The sequence below is a fragment of the Camellia sinensis genome, chromosome 6, assembly GCF_055761805.1.
Source record: "Camellia sinensis isolate YWXY chromosome 6, ASM5576180v1, whole genome shotgun sequence".
Taxonomy (NCBI): Eukaryota; Viridiplantae; Streptophyta; class Magnoliopsida; order Ericales; family Theaceae; genus Camellia; species Camellia sinensis.
The window spans coordinates 168,967,947-168,984,907 of NC_138966.1; the positions used below are offsets into that span (position 1 = coordinate 168,967,947).

The following is a 16,961-nucleotide window of genomic DNA, read 5'->3' on the forward strand; positions in this document are numbered from 1 at the left end:
AAGGAGTGCGATGAAGGAGAGATGCTCGGACTGGCTCAAATCGGGGAGTGAGAGCCATGAGAAACTGAACCAAGCGTTGTTGGTCACGGTAAGTAGTAAACAAGGCAGCATCCGTAGTACAATCCCATGGAGGTTCAGAAAGAGCGAGCTGATCCCAAACATAATACATTTGGGAGAGGAAATCATTAATGTTCTGAGTTGTTTCTTGGCGCATATGGTGAAGATGACTCAGAAGATGATATTGGTGAGCAAGGCCAGTAGTTTGATAGCGTTCTTGTAAAAAATCCCAGATGGCTTTGGCAGGAGAGGAAGCAGAGTCAAGTTGGAACCGACCAAACTGAAGGCTGATAGATGTAATGGAAGTATTGCGAAACCAAGTGATGATCTGATAGTTTTTACTATCCCAATCTTCCAATCGGTCAACATATTTGGTGGCGGAGTCCGTGGCAGCGGAATCCGTGGTCTCTTGAACGGGTTTGCGTACATCCCCAGTGATGATGCGCCAAAGTTTCTTTCCTCTGAGGAAGCCAGACATAGCTTGTGCCCATAGGACATAATTAGTCCCGTCAAGAATAACGGAAATAGGATGATTAGAGGAGTCCAGGCGATCCATGAGAGAAAAATAGCACAATTGAGGTAGAATCTGAAAAAACAGAGGTTACCAGTGAATTCAGATGGTCAAAATTAGTTAGAAAAGGAGTGAACGGACCAAAAATATGACCAGAAAGGCAAAAAATGAAAAAGTCAACGGCTGGTGAAACTGGCGCGGCGCAAGTTAGCATAGATTGGCGCGGCGCACGTTAGCAGGCGAAGACACACGGCGCACGGAAGCAGCAAGGGCTGACGTCGGCTGACGTCAGAAATGCGCGGCTCACGTTAGCAGATGAGGCGGTGGCGCACAATAGCACCGGACAGTGTAGGAGGCGCGTAGAGCGCGTCTGAAGCGAGGCAGCGCGTTGGCTAATTTTCTGGTGGCGCGTGGAGGCGCGTGGGACCTCAGATGATGATGAATCTAGTGGCGTTGGCTTCGTCGTGAAGAGACGAAGGTGTTGGTGTTGTCCAATCTGTGTATTAGGTAAGGACGAGGTATGCAGCAATCTGCCAAGAGAAGAAAGTGTGATGCAGAGGCTTAGGAGAAACACCTGTGCTCTGATACCATGTGAAATAAATTGAAAGAGAGTTGAGAGAGTGATATTGACAGAGAATTATCTGTTATTCATTCTGTAATGAGAAACCAATTCGATGCTCCATAATATAGGAGCTGGATTACAAACATCATAATGATGTGTTTCATTAAAATAAAGAAAAGGAGCCGAAAGAAGGGATCGGCCGAAAGCAGCCGAAAGTTATATACTTATTATATACATATTATACTATACATATTAATATATTATATCTATTAGATACAGACTATACTATTTAATAATGATATTACTATACTATTCTATTTAATAATATATTAATATGTTTAACAGTAGCCATGAGAGATTTGCAAGAAAGAGCACGTAGATGTTATGCAGACTCTGTAAGCCTTAATAAAGACGAGTTTGTGGTAATGATGCTTCTCGACAGCTGTTTTATCATTGAGTTATTTCGCAAATTCACCATCACAAGTATGCAAGATGGGCATGACCCTTTGTTCAAAATGGAGTGGATCCACCATATCATATGGCGTGACTTATTGTTATTTGAAAATCAACTTCCATTCTTTATCCTCGTACAATTGTTTGAAATGACCAAAATTCCAGACCCCGTGACAATATCATTGATTTAGCCATGCGATACTATTATTGCACTAGGGAATATTACTATTACTCTATATTGCCCAGTCCTAAAAAGATTTTAAAACCTTCCTCTTTGGTTTTACCCCATGACGTGAAGCATGTTCTTGACCTAGCACACCATGTAACCTCTCATTCGTTTGCAAAACTGCTCGCACAAAGAAATCTTGGAAAGAAGGAAAAGAGATGGGAATTCATACATTATGCCACAGAGCTACGCGAGGCGGGATTAGATTCAAGAAGGCTAATCATAGAACTCCTTTGCTCGATATAAAGTTTGTAAATGGGACACTGGAAATCCCACAATTCACAGTTGAAGAGAAGACCGAGTGCTTTTTTAGAAATATAATTGCGCACGAGCAGCATCTTCAAGATTCGAACCCTAAATATGTCACAGATTATTTGACTTTCATGTTTTGCCTCATCAACTCGTCCAAGGATGTCAGCTTGCTCCGTCGTAATGGAATAATCAATAACATGTTAGGCAACGACGAAGCTATTTGCGCCATGTTTACCAAAGCCTCTACTTGTTTCTTTGTGTCTCGCGATGGCTTTTGTTACTCCGAAGTTTTCAATGATATCAATGAGCATTGTAGATGGCGTTGGAACATATGGACTGCAAAATTAAGGCATAATTACGTCAATAGTCCATGGACAATCATTTCGTTTCTGGGTGCTGTTGTGTTGCTTCTACTCACTTCGACGCAGACAGTTTTTACCATGTTTCCTTTCTTTCATAAGTCCTTCCTTTCATAAATGTTGAACCAAGTTATTGTTCTTGATTAATGAAAGAAACCGTTGTGTTTGTGTAAGATTGATCAGTAGATTATGTACAATTGTGTCGTTTGAAAAGTTGCATAGGAAATTCTTCCATCCACTAGTAAGATACTAACTCACTCGCCTGGACAAATTTTCTGGTGGGTCTTTCAGAAAGAGAGGAATGGGGAGATGGCGGGAACGAGGCGCAAGAAGAACGTAGACTGGTTAATTTGTGGAAAAATTACATCAGTAGTTCTTGTACATTATTTTTGTGTTATTTAGTCTTTGTAATTTCAATGCATGTCATATGCTTTTATAATCAAAATTATGAAGTTGTTCAACTTAATGAGTTAACTTTAACTAACTTAATAATCATTTTTTTTTAAAAACCCTAATCAACGTTATCAATTGAATTAAATTGACACAATCTAAAATTAATGATCAAAATAAAATTAATTAAAATTAGGAAGATAAAAATAATATAAAAGGCAAAATATAGAGACAGCTGTCTCCACTTCAAAAAAGTGAAGACTAACTTTGACAGTCAAGCAATGTATGACTCTCTGTTAATAGGAAATACGAATGCGGCTTGATTTTTCTTATATAGAAAGTGCAAAAGGCAAGCCAAGCACATTCAATCAATGTGGGGTAGGTCATTATAGTGATTTTTTTTTTTTTTTTTTTTTAATTCGTGGTTAGTGTGTGCTTCTTAAAATAATTTTCTTACTCCATCACTAATCATACCGGTTGTAAACTAAGTCATGGATCAACTATGAACTGATCCGTATCACAACCAACATATACGAATACGATACTCTTTCGCATCGATAAACCAATGTATCTGTAGTGGGGAAAAAATCGATCGTTATGGGTCGATTTGTAAAATCATGCAGTATATGCATTGTAAATGAGGTAGTGGTAGTGGACCAATTTGCTTTTATTAATTGGTGGCACATAGATATTCATGATGGAGTTTTTATAGCCAATCAGGTCAAAAGGGTTCGATTTTAAAGTTGGATTTTGAAATAAAAGAGTGTCCGAGTTTAGATTCATTTTCACCGTGTTTAGATTATATATTTAGATAACAACAATGATTGAGACTCTCTTTTTTTAGAGACCCCCACAACCTTTTAGATCTCAGCCATTAATACATGATTAGATCCCACATATACATCAATAATTGAAATCTAAAAGGAATTGTGGGAATTTTCAAAAAAGAGTCTCAAATATTTTTCATTTAGATAAATGTTTAAAATAATAAATAAAATAAAATAATATTTCATCTATATTTTTCTTTTTCTTTTCAAATTCGGTCACCTTCAAACGAGTTGATTTGGTGAGAAGACTTACTTTTAAGTCATGAAAGGTACACTTGTTTCATTACTTTAATTATATGGAAAAGTTTTTCTTGAGGAATGAGTATTTTATTACTAAAACCAAGAAAAAATTGTCACTCAATTACATGAATGTTTTTTTTTTTTCCGTATGTATTGATTTCGTTGATCAACTGATTTTAGCTTGTTTTTTATGGTTGCTTGAAGATCTACCTATGTATTGATTTCGTTGATCAACTGAATTTAGCTTGAGTTATTGATTGTCACTGGCATGTTAGGGAACATATCTGCACATTTAAGAGGCCTATGTAGAAATACCTGCAATTAGTATTGATGTGCTCTTATTATTGTGGGCTAATTAGAAATATTTCGGTTGTATTTGGTTATGTGTTCCAAACACATTTCCGTCCATTGATTTGAGTGTGGTATTTATTTTGAGATTTCAAATTATAATTCCACACCCACTTTTGAAAACTCTTTTTCAGGCGGGAAAATTTGGCTAACCCGGACGTCCCCCCAGACGTCCGGCAGTTGACTGGAATAGTGTTGGTTTTTTTTTTTTTTGGCACTTATTATTTTTATATTGTCAACAAAAAATATTTTTGAAATTGTTTTAATTTTTATATGAGCTTTCAATAGAATTTTGAATTGTGTGTTTGATTATGAGTTATAAGTTTTTGAATTAAATAACTTTTATAATTTCAAAAACTCAAAACTCAATTCAAAACTCTTTTTAAAACTCATAACCAAACAAATTTTCCACACTCAAATCATAACTCAAAAACTCACAAACTCAAAATACAACTCTTTTATCAAATCATATTTAGAAAACTCTACCAAACGCTACCTTTGTTTTTATGTTTATTATCTCAGTAACACACATAAATTGTTGTACTATTTTGTTTATTATTACGACAAAAATTCCATATTAATTTGACTATCAATATCATTCTTACATGGATTTTTTCCTGATTAGTGGTTAATTAATTTGACTATCAATATCTAGCATCGCTAAGTGACTCGGCTTCGCAAATAGGTTCGTTTTTGTTTTTGTCCCAATCTTTTTAGTCTTCGCAAACAAGTTCTTTGTTATGTTTTATTTTTTTATTGGTTTATGTTAATGTATATATGGTATATATCCCTATATATATTAGGTATTGATTTCTTGCATATATTAGGTATTACCATAATTAGGTCTCTTATAAGATACTCTTTCTCAGCCTATATATACAGGCCTTCTATTGTAAAGGACAATTCATTCAATACAACACATATTGTTTTCTATATCTCTTTACTATTCTAACATGGTATCAGAGCTAGGTTAAGAATCTAGTAATTTCGCTTCACCGGCGGGCGGCAGCCTCGCCTTGGCTGCTCGCCGGACCTCAACCTATTCCGCTATTATGTTTTCCTTTCAGTATCGCTTCGTGCTGATCTCTTCCTCTATATGTTGGTTTATTTCTACCTCAAATATCTTTATCATATTTTTATTTATTTATTTATTTTTTTTGTTTTTTACTCGTACTACATTTTTTTTCCTTGCACTCTATCTTTCACTCTGCTTCAACCTCAAATTAGTTTCTATTTTCAAACCTATTTCAGTTTGAGGGGGGTATTATACTTATATCATGGTGAACATGGTTATACACCATGCAAACCACCTAGCCACCTCATTTGGCGCACAATCCAAGCCACATTCTCTAGCGCACAACCCAAGCCAGCCCTCTCTGGCATACAATCCAAGCCGCTTCCTCTGGTGCCCCACCAAACTCGCCCCTTGGTGCACCATCCAAGTCGCCTCTTGGCACACTCAATCATCTGTTGCCATCATCGTTCAAAACAACGTCATAAGTTATGTGTGTGTCACACTTGCTGCTTCAATATCCAGTCTCTACAACGGTTTGGCATGACCCGGTAAATTGTCCCTACATTGATTCCGGTTAGCTCCTACATCAGTCCGATGTGACCCCTTTAAACTGTCCTGGCATTAGTTCCAGCCAGTTCCTACAATGGTCCGACACAACCATAAATTGTCTCTCAACATTAGTTCCAGCCAGTTCTATATTGGTCTGGTACGACCTTAAATTGTTCTGGCATTAGTTTCAGTTCCTACAATGGTCCGACACGATCATAAACTATCTTGCGGCTTTAGTTCCAGCCTCTGATCTATTTCAAGCGCCCTTGCGCTCCCGTTCAGATTTTGCAATCTATTTGCCTTTTATTTTATTTAATTTTATTTCATGTTTTAGTTTCTCTCTCCAAACTCAAGATGTTTATCCTCCTTGAGTTTGAGAGTAGATGTTAAGGTATATATGGTATATATCCCTACATATATTAGGTATTGATTTCCTAGATATATTAGGTATTGTCATAGTTAGGTCTCTTAGGTCATGTTTGATTCACTTCACTATTAGTGAAGTATTAATAATCCTATCAAATTAGTGTGGTGTTAACTATCCCACCCCTACCCCATTACTAATAATCCTACAAATTTGTTGGATTAATTATCCATTGGATTAATAATCCTAAACCAAAGTGTCAAAACAAACATAGGATAATTGGGCCCACGGATTAATAATCCCAATCCCATGCTTTAATCCCTCCAATCAAACATGCCCTTATAGGATACTCTTTCTCATAATTAGATTTCTACTAGGATACTCTTTCTCAGCCTATATATACAGGCCTTCTATTGTATAGGACAATTCATTCAATACAATACATATTATTTTCCTCTCTCTACTATTCTAACAGTTTAAATGCATTCGTAATTTCTAAAAAAGAGGCAAATTTTGCCTCTTAATTAATTTGTGTTTTCATTTTTCAGGTCAAAAATTACTCGGAGAGATGCAAAATATGGTCAAAGAATTCAAGGACTTTGTGTTTCAAGTTTTTTTATTTTTTTAATATATGTAATCACAGTTAATTTTTTTTTATTAATTATTTTGTATATACTTTTGAACATTCAATTTTTATTTATGAAATATATGACGTTATTCTGTTCAATATGTGGTTGTGATTCAAAGGATAATATATATATATATATATATATATATATATTGTGTATTAGATTCTTCAAATGCGTACAAAAGTAATATTGATTATTCTTCAAATATGTCGAACTCTTTTTTTATCACACGCATTAACTATGATGAAAAATGCATATAACACGTGATCTTATCTTATTATTAATCACATGTTTTGTTAGTTATAAATCACACATAAAAAGTGTGATCTAAATATTTATTATCACAAGTAAAAAGTGTGATCTAAATGTTTATTATCACACGCATAACATGTAATGGAATCATCTCTTAATGACACTTAAAATGTGTGATTAAAAATAACCCTTTTTAATCACACTCCCAAATATCACACTTTGATAAAAATTTAAAACGTGTGATTAAATAACATATATCACACATAAAAAGTGTGATCTATTTATGATTTTGTAGCAGTGATTGGAAAGTGAAGAGTAACTTGATTTGAAGTGCTTAAAAAGATTAGGTTTTTTATAAAGTGATCTATGCCCTCTCACTTTCTGATTCATGCATATATGATTCATATGAAATATACTCTTCTAACTATTGGAAATATAAGGGATCACACAAATACTAAAGAGATTGAAAGAGGGAAAATGAATTCTTTGTTGGAAGAACAAACTCAATTTGAATTTGAAGATGGTGAATTCCAGAGAAGAGAAGAAGTTGCTAGAGCATTCAAGAGTGAAGAAGAGAAGTTCAAAATGAAGAAGAAAATGGAAGCAGCTGGAAGGAAGAGGAAGCTTCAAGGAAGCTCTATTGATAAAGCTTAAGAAAGAAGACACATTGTAGTTCACACACACGTTTGTGAAATCTATAAATAGATAGGCTGTGTGGTTGTTTTAGAAAGAGTGGGAGAAGAAATGTAATCTCCAAGGATAAACATAATATCTCCAGGAGTGGGATAGCAACAACATCAAGAGAGGGAGATTTCTAAGTGAGTAGAGTATATGAGAGTTTACAGAGAGATTTGCTCTGTTTTGTATAATTTGTTTGAGTTTGAATAAAAAGAGTGTTTATTCAATTGTATTCCTCTCTTTGTGAATCACCATAACTAGAATCCAGAGAAGAGAAGAAGCTGCCAGAGCATTCAAGAGTGAAGAAGAGAAGGTCAAAATGAAGAAGAAAATGAAAGCAGCTAAAAGGAAGAGGAAGCTTCAAGGAAGCTCCATTGATAAAGCTTAAGGAGGGAGACTGTAGCTCAGCTTTTTCGTGCCTCCTTTCAGAAGCTTGAATATAAACCCTACAATTCGGGCTCCCGCAGTTCTAAATCTAATATCACAAGTGTAATGTGAAATTTGATAAATACCAAAGAGTCCAAATCAGGCAAATCTTTTTGGAAAATCGATTTTGAATCAAATAGTGCTTAAAATGGATTGCTTTGCCAGATTCAGAGTCGCCACCTAAATATTTTGAAAAATTTAGGAAACCCGTGACTCGTGCCAAAGGCCATGTGTCCGTCATCACCAAGATTGTCTCAGCTTGGGAACTTAGGTACAAGAGAGGAAAGTCATAAATGCATTTGAGCACCCCCGCTTGCCCGATCAAAGATCGGTCTCTACTAATCATGATATGAATATTATCAACATTATATGTTCTTGTTCCAGTTTTATTAGGCTAGCATTACTATGTGATGCACACATACACAAGTGTAGACTAAATTGTAAGAATTGGAACACTGTTTATGTTTGTTTTGAAAGTTATTTCGAAACATGTACCACTAGAAAAAGTGATCGCATATGAACATTTGCTCAAATTTTTCCAATTCAAGCAACAAGCCTTCATCCACAGGCATACAAGCAGTTATAGCATTTAAGCAATTAGCCTCATAGCAAGCATGCTTTGACATGGAAACAATCACACTTATGCAATATGCTAAAGCAAGTAACGGCTCACCTATAGTACTCCAAGCCAAAAAAAGAAATGAGTTAGAAAAATGCATGATTCCTAAATATGCAATATGACTAATGCAACACATGCGATATGCAACTAATAGGCTCGGCTACTAATATGGCATATGAATCAATTAAATAGCATGCGGTCTAAGCACGTATTCAAATAAGTATTAAACTAACAATGCAAGTTAGAATGATGAACCGAGCCTTGGTGCATGCAATACAAATGGATGTAACCATGGAGTATGCTAAACAAAACATGATGTCCCAAACTAACCATCATAAGCTAGTAAAATAAAAGGGAGAAAGACGTGAGGTTGGAAGACATACACATTATTACATTGCGCTCTCACGAAGGAGAGTCCGAATAATAAATAAACTAGCTAACTAAGCTAAGCTAATTAAGCTAACTAATTAGACTAAAGATAATTAAGCTAACTATAACAACACTTGAATTAACAAACTAGTTAACTAACTAATTAAATAATTACAACACGTGAATCAACTAACTATTCTAGTTAATTAAGTTAAAAAAACTTGAACGAAATTCATTAGTTACAATTAATTAATTACAATAAATACTTAATCAAAATATTTAAACTTTAAATAAGCTCAGAATGCGAAAGATGCTTATGCATGTGCTTGGTTTCCATCCGAGAAGCCACTGTTTTGCTCCTAAATGCCTCTGTTTGCACAGTTGAACATCAACACTGCTGCTTACTCTACTCTGCCTTGCAAACTCACTGTTCAATTTTGCACCAGTGACCAGCCGGCCAGAGGTGAAGATTGCCGGCCATCTGCCGGCCATCAAAGGTGGTCTGTCGGCCACCTGCCGACTATGAAAAGTGGACTGCCAGCCACTGTTGCACAGGTTCATCTTGCTACAACAAAGGACAAACAGAGCATACACAGGGTATTTCAAGGGTTTGTTTGCACAACTCACCCCTTCTTTTCACGAATGAATCAAAGGAGTGGTGTACTTATGCCACAAACCACCAACTCAAGCAATTTCATTGCATGATGACTTGTGACTCAAGATGTACAATTTTAATAAATGCAAAACAAGACACAAACCTCCTCCCTTTCATGAATGATCAAGGGAGAAAGTTGACCCTGGAGACTTGAATCATGTCATCACTTACAAGCATGAAATGGTTCAAGCTTCTATGTATTCAATTAACGTCCGATTGAATACAACCAAATTATTATCTTGTACCATTTTAGTTCCACTTTTAGTTACTCCATTTTAGTTACCTTTCCATCCTTTAATCAATTGAATCCAAAAGGGTGAGATTAAGCCCTCTAATGGAAAGAGGGCTCAAAACACAAGTTGCTTTAGATATGAAAGAAGCATCATACTGTTGGTAATGAACCCCCTAAGTGATTAAACCATTAAGTATGAAACCTCAATTTCATACTTGGACAAACAAGTGACTTGAAACCACTTTCAAAGAAAAATAAAAAGCCAAGAATGGAGGGAGGTTGCAGAGGTTATTAGTGCTGAAATGAAGTATGAAAAGCCCAAAATAAGTGTTATCAACCCAAATAAGTGATGTCTAAGACCTACAACATCAAACTTATGAGGACTATTACAATATAAGCATGCAAAACAAAGCTCAAATGCAAACAATAGCCCAAAACAGTGTTAAAACAGTCTAAAATAAGCCCTAAAACATGCTGGGATTGAGCTAAAAAAGTCTAGATTAAAATGCTAAAACATGGTACCAACTAGGCTAGTAAGCAAAACACAAGGAGGGGAGGCTAACCCCTCTAAATTTGGACTTCAAAACATGATTTTGGCTACTAAAAAAGCTCTAAAAATCAGTGTTTAAAAGCTCATAAAAAGATAGTAAAAGGGTGGGAAACACAAGGGCAAAGGCCTCCAAAATAAAATACAAAGAAGGCCTATCAACCCCTCAACCTTTAATGGCCTTAAACACAAGCTTCAGTCCAAAAACACAGAATTTTGACAGCCCAAAACAGTGGAAAAACAGTAGGAAAAACAATAGAGAAAGCAAACAAATAGGTAAAACCTTATACCTCTTGAAGAGAAGAAGCAATTCCAAGCAACAAAACTAAGTAAACACACTTTTTAAAGCTCAAACCAAGATCAAAAGTACCTCAACTCAAAGACGAGAATGTTTGGTTAAGGGTGTATAGGCAAAGGTTGAAGAAATGTAGGCAAATGTGTAGAGATTTTGTAAAGAGAGAGAGAGAATTGTAGAGAAAAGAAAATTTTTAAGCTCAAAAATTTCTAACCTTTAAACATAAGAGAGGGGCCTCCTACATATAGAAAACATGAAATTCCCTCAAGGAGATCCAGCCCTACACGTGAGGATAGATGCATGCCTCTGTGCAAACAGCTGGCACAGCTGGCATAAAATATCTGCAAAATACACTGGTGGCCGGCCAGCCATCACTGGTGGCTGGCAACATGCCGAAAACCAAAAAGTGATGGCTGGCACCAAAAAAAGGGGAGCCGGCAGGCCACCAGAGGCTGCAGACTGGAAAAGCTATGCCTGGTCCAAAACTTGGACAACATATGTACAAGGTTTGAAAGGCTCAAAGTTGTGTCATTCCGCTGAGGACTTCGAGCACTTGGCGAGCATATAAACTCATTATCAGGTGTGCAAGCAAGGACGTCCAAGTCGTAAGGGCCGTCAAAAATAGGGTGTTTACAAAGACACTGTAGCACACATATACGTTTGTGAAATCTATAAATAGATAGGTTGTGTGATTGTTTTAGATAGAGTGAGAGAAAAAATGTAATCTCTAAGGAGAAACATAACATCTCCAAGAGTGGGAGAACAACAACATCTCCAGGAGTGGGAGATTTCTAAGAGGGCAGGGAGTTTGACAGTTAACAGATAGTTTGCTCTGTTTTGTATAATTTGTTTGAGTTTGAATAAAAGAAATATTTATTCAATTAATTCCTCTCTTTGTATACCATCACAACCAATATACACCCATCTCCCACTTTCAACATTCTTAACTCTCAATATTTGATTTCACTTGCTTAGAACACTTAGATACATGAGATATTTATAGACTCTAATGGACAAACTAAGAGACCAATACATCTTCTACATCTGATGTACCATACAAGAATCTTCCTAGATATATTCATTCTAAGAATACATGAACCTCAAAAATACATGAATATTGACAATACATGAACAATACATAAATAATTACTTCTAAAAATATGTAAATTAATTGAACTAAAATCATGTTTATTATTTCTAACACTCAAGAGTATAAACACCATATAGTTTAATGGAAGAGGAAATGAAGCTTCACTTTAACAAGTTGTATGTTCTTGTAGCTGTAGAACCTTTCTTTTTCTTTTTTTTTTTCTATAAATTTTTTTGATTAAATAAATTACACTAACCTCCCTTGAGATTTGAAAAAATACAACCAACCCTATACTTTTAACATAATTTACACTAACTACTCTTTTATTGTGTCCTTTTTTTATTTTTATTTTTTATTTTGGAATATTTGTTTGTTACATACAGGGAATTGTAGTAGTAGGTGGAGAAGATAGAACCATGGATGAAAAGACACTTAAAAGTATCTTATTTTTTTATCAACGAATCACTTGCTAATCCATCTTAAAAATCCTTACTACCCCCGCATTGTTTGACAAATTATATGTATAGCTATGGAGAAAGGTACATGAATTTGTTTCTCAAAAGCAGAAATGAGATGAGCGACAAATTATATGTATAGTTATGGAGAAAGGTACATGAATTTGTTTCTCAAAACCAGATGTATTTTACAATTAATAAGTTGTATATCTAGGAAGATTGTCCTCATTAGGTAATTCATGTCACTCGTGCAGATCAACATGTCATGGCCAGTTGAGGTCACTCATTAGGTAATGCACAGTTGATGTCACTGGTTTCATGTCCTCATTAGGTAATGAAACCAGTTGAGGTCACTCATTAGGTAATTCATGTCACTCGTGAAGACTGTTATTTCCATTCTCTTATCGTCCTCATTAGGTAATTCATGTCACTCGTGTTGCTCTCTAAATCAGATGTATTTTACAATTAATAAGTTGTAATAATGAATAATCACTGAACTATAGTAGTCAGGAATGTTCAGATACACTTTGTAAAGTGTGTCTTATTTGCTCAAAATTAATTAATTGTTTTTTTCTTGGGAGAAATAACAGCAGGTTGGGACAGTAAAAAAAATAAAAAATAAAAAAAAAATTACAAAATCATGAAAATTATAGCATTTTAATTATTAAAGTGTATAAATTTTACACTGATTTATAATTTCTTTCCTATCCCACTGTGTTGTTATTTCTCTTTTTTTCTTTCAATTGCAAGGCAATCCTCTCAAATAAACATTTCATCAAGATCGTGCAACAAATTCAACGTTCACCTGTACGAATCAACATTAATTTGGTTAAGTTTTTTTTAAAATGTTTGGATTTTTTTAAAATTAGTCATCTCAATTTGAGAGAGTGTTTTGATTTGATGGAATTATTTTTGAACCAATTTTAATAATCTGAACCGTTTACTTTTTGAAATTTATTGAGTAAAATAATTATGAAAAAAATCAAGATTATTAGATATTAGTAGCCAACTATATGTTTGAATCACATTTATATTACAAAAAATAAATAGTTATTCTTGAAATTATATAGTTTATTTTTTAAAACAAATATGATTCAAATATATAGTTACCCATCTTATTTTTTAGGAGATTTTTTTAGGATCCCTATTAAGATTTTATAGCATAAAGTACATTCCATATTTTCATAATGTGTAAGGTCTCTTAACATCGATCCAGAGAAAATTCGATTAAGAGAATTTCTCTGGACTTCTCACTCTCCGGAGAAATTCTAGACTTCACCAACAGAATTTCTCTCCAGAGAAATCTGGGAATTGGACAGAGGTTAGATTGAAAAAGATGAAGTGAATTTCTCTATAACCACTCCTTCAAAACCCACCACCACCACCCTCATCTTCATCTCTCTCCTTTGGCTTTCCAGAGAAGTTCTCTGGATTTCAGAGAAAATTATGAAATTGAGGTTGATTCAGAAGCGAACCCCACACAAAAATTAATTACTTGCTCTCAATTATCAAAATTGGATAGAGTTTAAATTGAAAAAGATGAAGTGAATTTCTCTAGAGCCCACTCCTTCAAAACCAACCACCACCACCACCATCACCCCCATCTTTATCTCTCTTCTCTGGCTTTCTAGAGAAATTCTTTGGAAAACTAGAGAAATTCTCTGTATTTCAGAGAAAATTACAAAATTGAGGTCGATTCAAAAGTGAACCCCACACAAAAATTAATTACTTGCCCCCAATTATCAAAATTGGATAGAGTTAGATTGAAAAAGATAAAGTGAATTTCTCTCGAACCCATTCCTTCAATACCCACCACCACCACCCTTCTCTTCATCTCTCTTTTTTGGCTTTTCTGAGAAATTTTCTAAAAATCCAGAGAAATTCTTTGGATTTCAAAGGACAATTTTGTAACATAAAGGACACCCAAATTAGCAACAATAACACCCAATTTATGAATAAAAAAAATGAATATGAATATGAATATGAATATACATTATATATCTTTATCACCATGAACCTGAAATATACATGCATACATGCATACATATACATATATATATATATATATATATATATATAAACCATTTGAGAAATAAATTAATCAGAACAAAAATTTGATATTAACCTAAAATGTTTGCTTGTTGTAGGAGCCAGGGGAATACTGTAGGGCTCTATAACCATCATCACTGAATTCCCAAGTTCTTGCCATAGTGAGGCAATGATTTGAATCTTGTTGAAAAGTAGAGGACACTTTGTCTCTTTGAGTTGGGTCAGTGGCTACATACATTAAGCAGTAGGCATTGAACCCATTTGCATTGATGAGGACGAAGATCTGGCTCTTGTTCCGATACACCGACAGAGTCTCGGTGGCCTTTGTCAGATCTGCGGCGGTCCCAGCGAGGTCTGGATCGACGGAGGCAAATTATCTGGCGAGGAAGAAGACCGAACTTTGAAATCTCGGATTCGAAGATAGGTAGAGAGTGATAAGAAAGAGGTCCAAGAGGTCCAAGAGGAGGTTCATTCAGTGTAATGTAATCTGCTGTTAAAGTGTAATGCTGTTAACTATTTGAGTTAGTTTAGTTTGTAACAGCTTTAGTTAGTTACATAGTTACTGATATGTGTGGTTAGTTAGAAGTGTGGTTAGGTTAATAGTTTATTAGTTTGTTACCTGTACTGATATATAAACATGACTTGTAATCTCTTAGCTATATTGAATAAAAGGTATCTTAGTTTTACTTTACCTTTCATCATGGTATCAGAGCACCAAGAAGCTCTCGCGAGCAATTCTCAAGCTTCATCTATGGAGTCCTCTGCTATTCCTTCCAATCTCAATCTACTACTATCAAATCTCAGTTCTCTTGTAACAGTGAAGCTGGATGGCTCAAATTTTGTTATTTGGAAGAATCAAATACAGAATCTACTTCGAGCCACAGATCTCCTCCCTATTGTTGATGGCTCCAAGAAGTGTCCTGTTGACACAATACGACAGTCTGCCGGAATAGAAATTCCAAATCCAGAAGCTGTTAAATGGAAGATGATTGATGCGCATCTACTCAGCTGCATCACTGCTACTCTATCTCCTGCGATTTTCACTTCTGTGTTACATCTTCACACCAGTGCTCAGGTCTGGCAATTTCTTGATAAACGTTTTACCTCTCTCTCTAGGTCTCATATTCACCAGTTAAAGAACAAATTGAGTTCTATTTCAAAGAAATCAGATTCAATGGAGGTGTATTTGAGCAAAATCAAAAGTATTGTTGATCAATTACGTGTTGCTTCGTCATTTGTGGAAGATGAGGATATTGTTCTTCTTACATTGAATGGATTGCCTTCTGAATATGATGCAGTTAAAGTAGCTATTCGAACTCGTGCAGAGTCCATTTCTATGGAGGATCTCTCTGCTCTACTTTGTTCCGAAGCTATTCACATTGAAGGAAAATTAAAACATAGTTCTGACCTAACTGTTGCTTATGCAACTGTGACAGACTCTCATGCTGCTTCTAATATTTCTAGAGGATTTAACTCTTATCATCAAAACAGAGGTTCTTCTCGTGGTGATTCTAGAGGTGCTCATAGAGGCACTCGATTCTATTCAGGAAGATCCTCTCGTGGCAGATCTCAAGGAAGAGGACAATTTGGCATTGTGTGCCAAATCTGTGGTAAAGCTAATCACATAGCTCTTGACTGTTGGCATAGACTAGATACTCAATTTCAGTCTTCACAAGTGTCTCCATCCCAGCAATCAAAGCCATATCAGTCTCACTCTCAGCCATATCAGTCTCAGCAATCAAAGGCATATGTTACTTCTTTAACTGAGGACAATGGTTCTTGTTCTCCCTGGTTTTTGGACTCAGCTGCTTCTGATCATATCACCAATGATCTTCATCAACTTAACTCCATTCAACCTTACACTGCTGGTAATCAAGTCACTATTGGTAATGGCTCTTCCCTTCCTATCACTCATACAGGTCAAGGTATACTACCTACTCCTCACCATTCCTTCAAACTAAACAAAGTTTTGCATGTACCTTCTATTAACTCTAATCTTGTCTCTGTGCATCACTTGGCGAAAGATAATAACTGCTCTATCACATTCGATCATTCTTCTTTTACTATTCAGGACAAGCTTTCCAAGGCCATCCTCCATAAAGGTTTTTATGCCAATGGACTATATCAATTCCACACTCCAACCACTGATTCCTCACATGCCTACAGCACTCCAACCACTGATTCCTCACATGTCTACAGTAGTTCAGTTACTTATGCTGCTTCTACTGACATTTGGCATCAGAGATTGGGCCATCCTTCTACTCTTAAGTTTCATTTGCTTAAACACAAATTACCTTTGTCTGTCGCTTCCAATAAAAGTACCTTTTCTTGTGTACATTGCTCTGTAGCCAAATGTCATAGGCTACCTTTTACATTGTCTAATTCCACTGTAACTAATCCACTGGCTTTGATTCACAGTGATGTATGGGGTCCCTTTAATAAATCTGCTTCTCCTTACAAATACTATGTGTTGTTCATTTATGATTTTACCAGATTCACTTGGCTTTATCCT

General features: G+C 35.5%; 1 protein-coding gene across 1 annotated transcript; it reads left to right on the forward strand.

The window, feature by feature from the left end:
- The first annotated feature begins 1,967 nt into the window (after positions 1 to 1,967).
- On the forward strand, positions 1,968 to 2,537 carry LOC145793796 (UPF0481 protein At3g47200-like). The gene has a single exon (XM_082876665.1). The coding sequence runs from the start codon at positions 1,968 to 1,970 to the stop codon at positions 2,535 to 2,537; it is 570 nt and encodes a 189-aa protein (XP_082732791.1).
- Positions 2,538 to 16,961: the final 14,424 nt, after the last annotated feature.

What these genes read in the sequence shown, in the direction of transcription:
- LOC145793796 (XM_082876665.1), top strand. Translation starts at nt 1,968, where the DNA reads ATGGGAATTCATACATTATGCCACAGAGCTACGCGAGGCGGGATTAGA.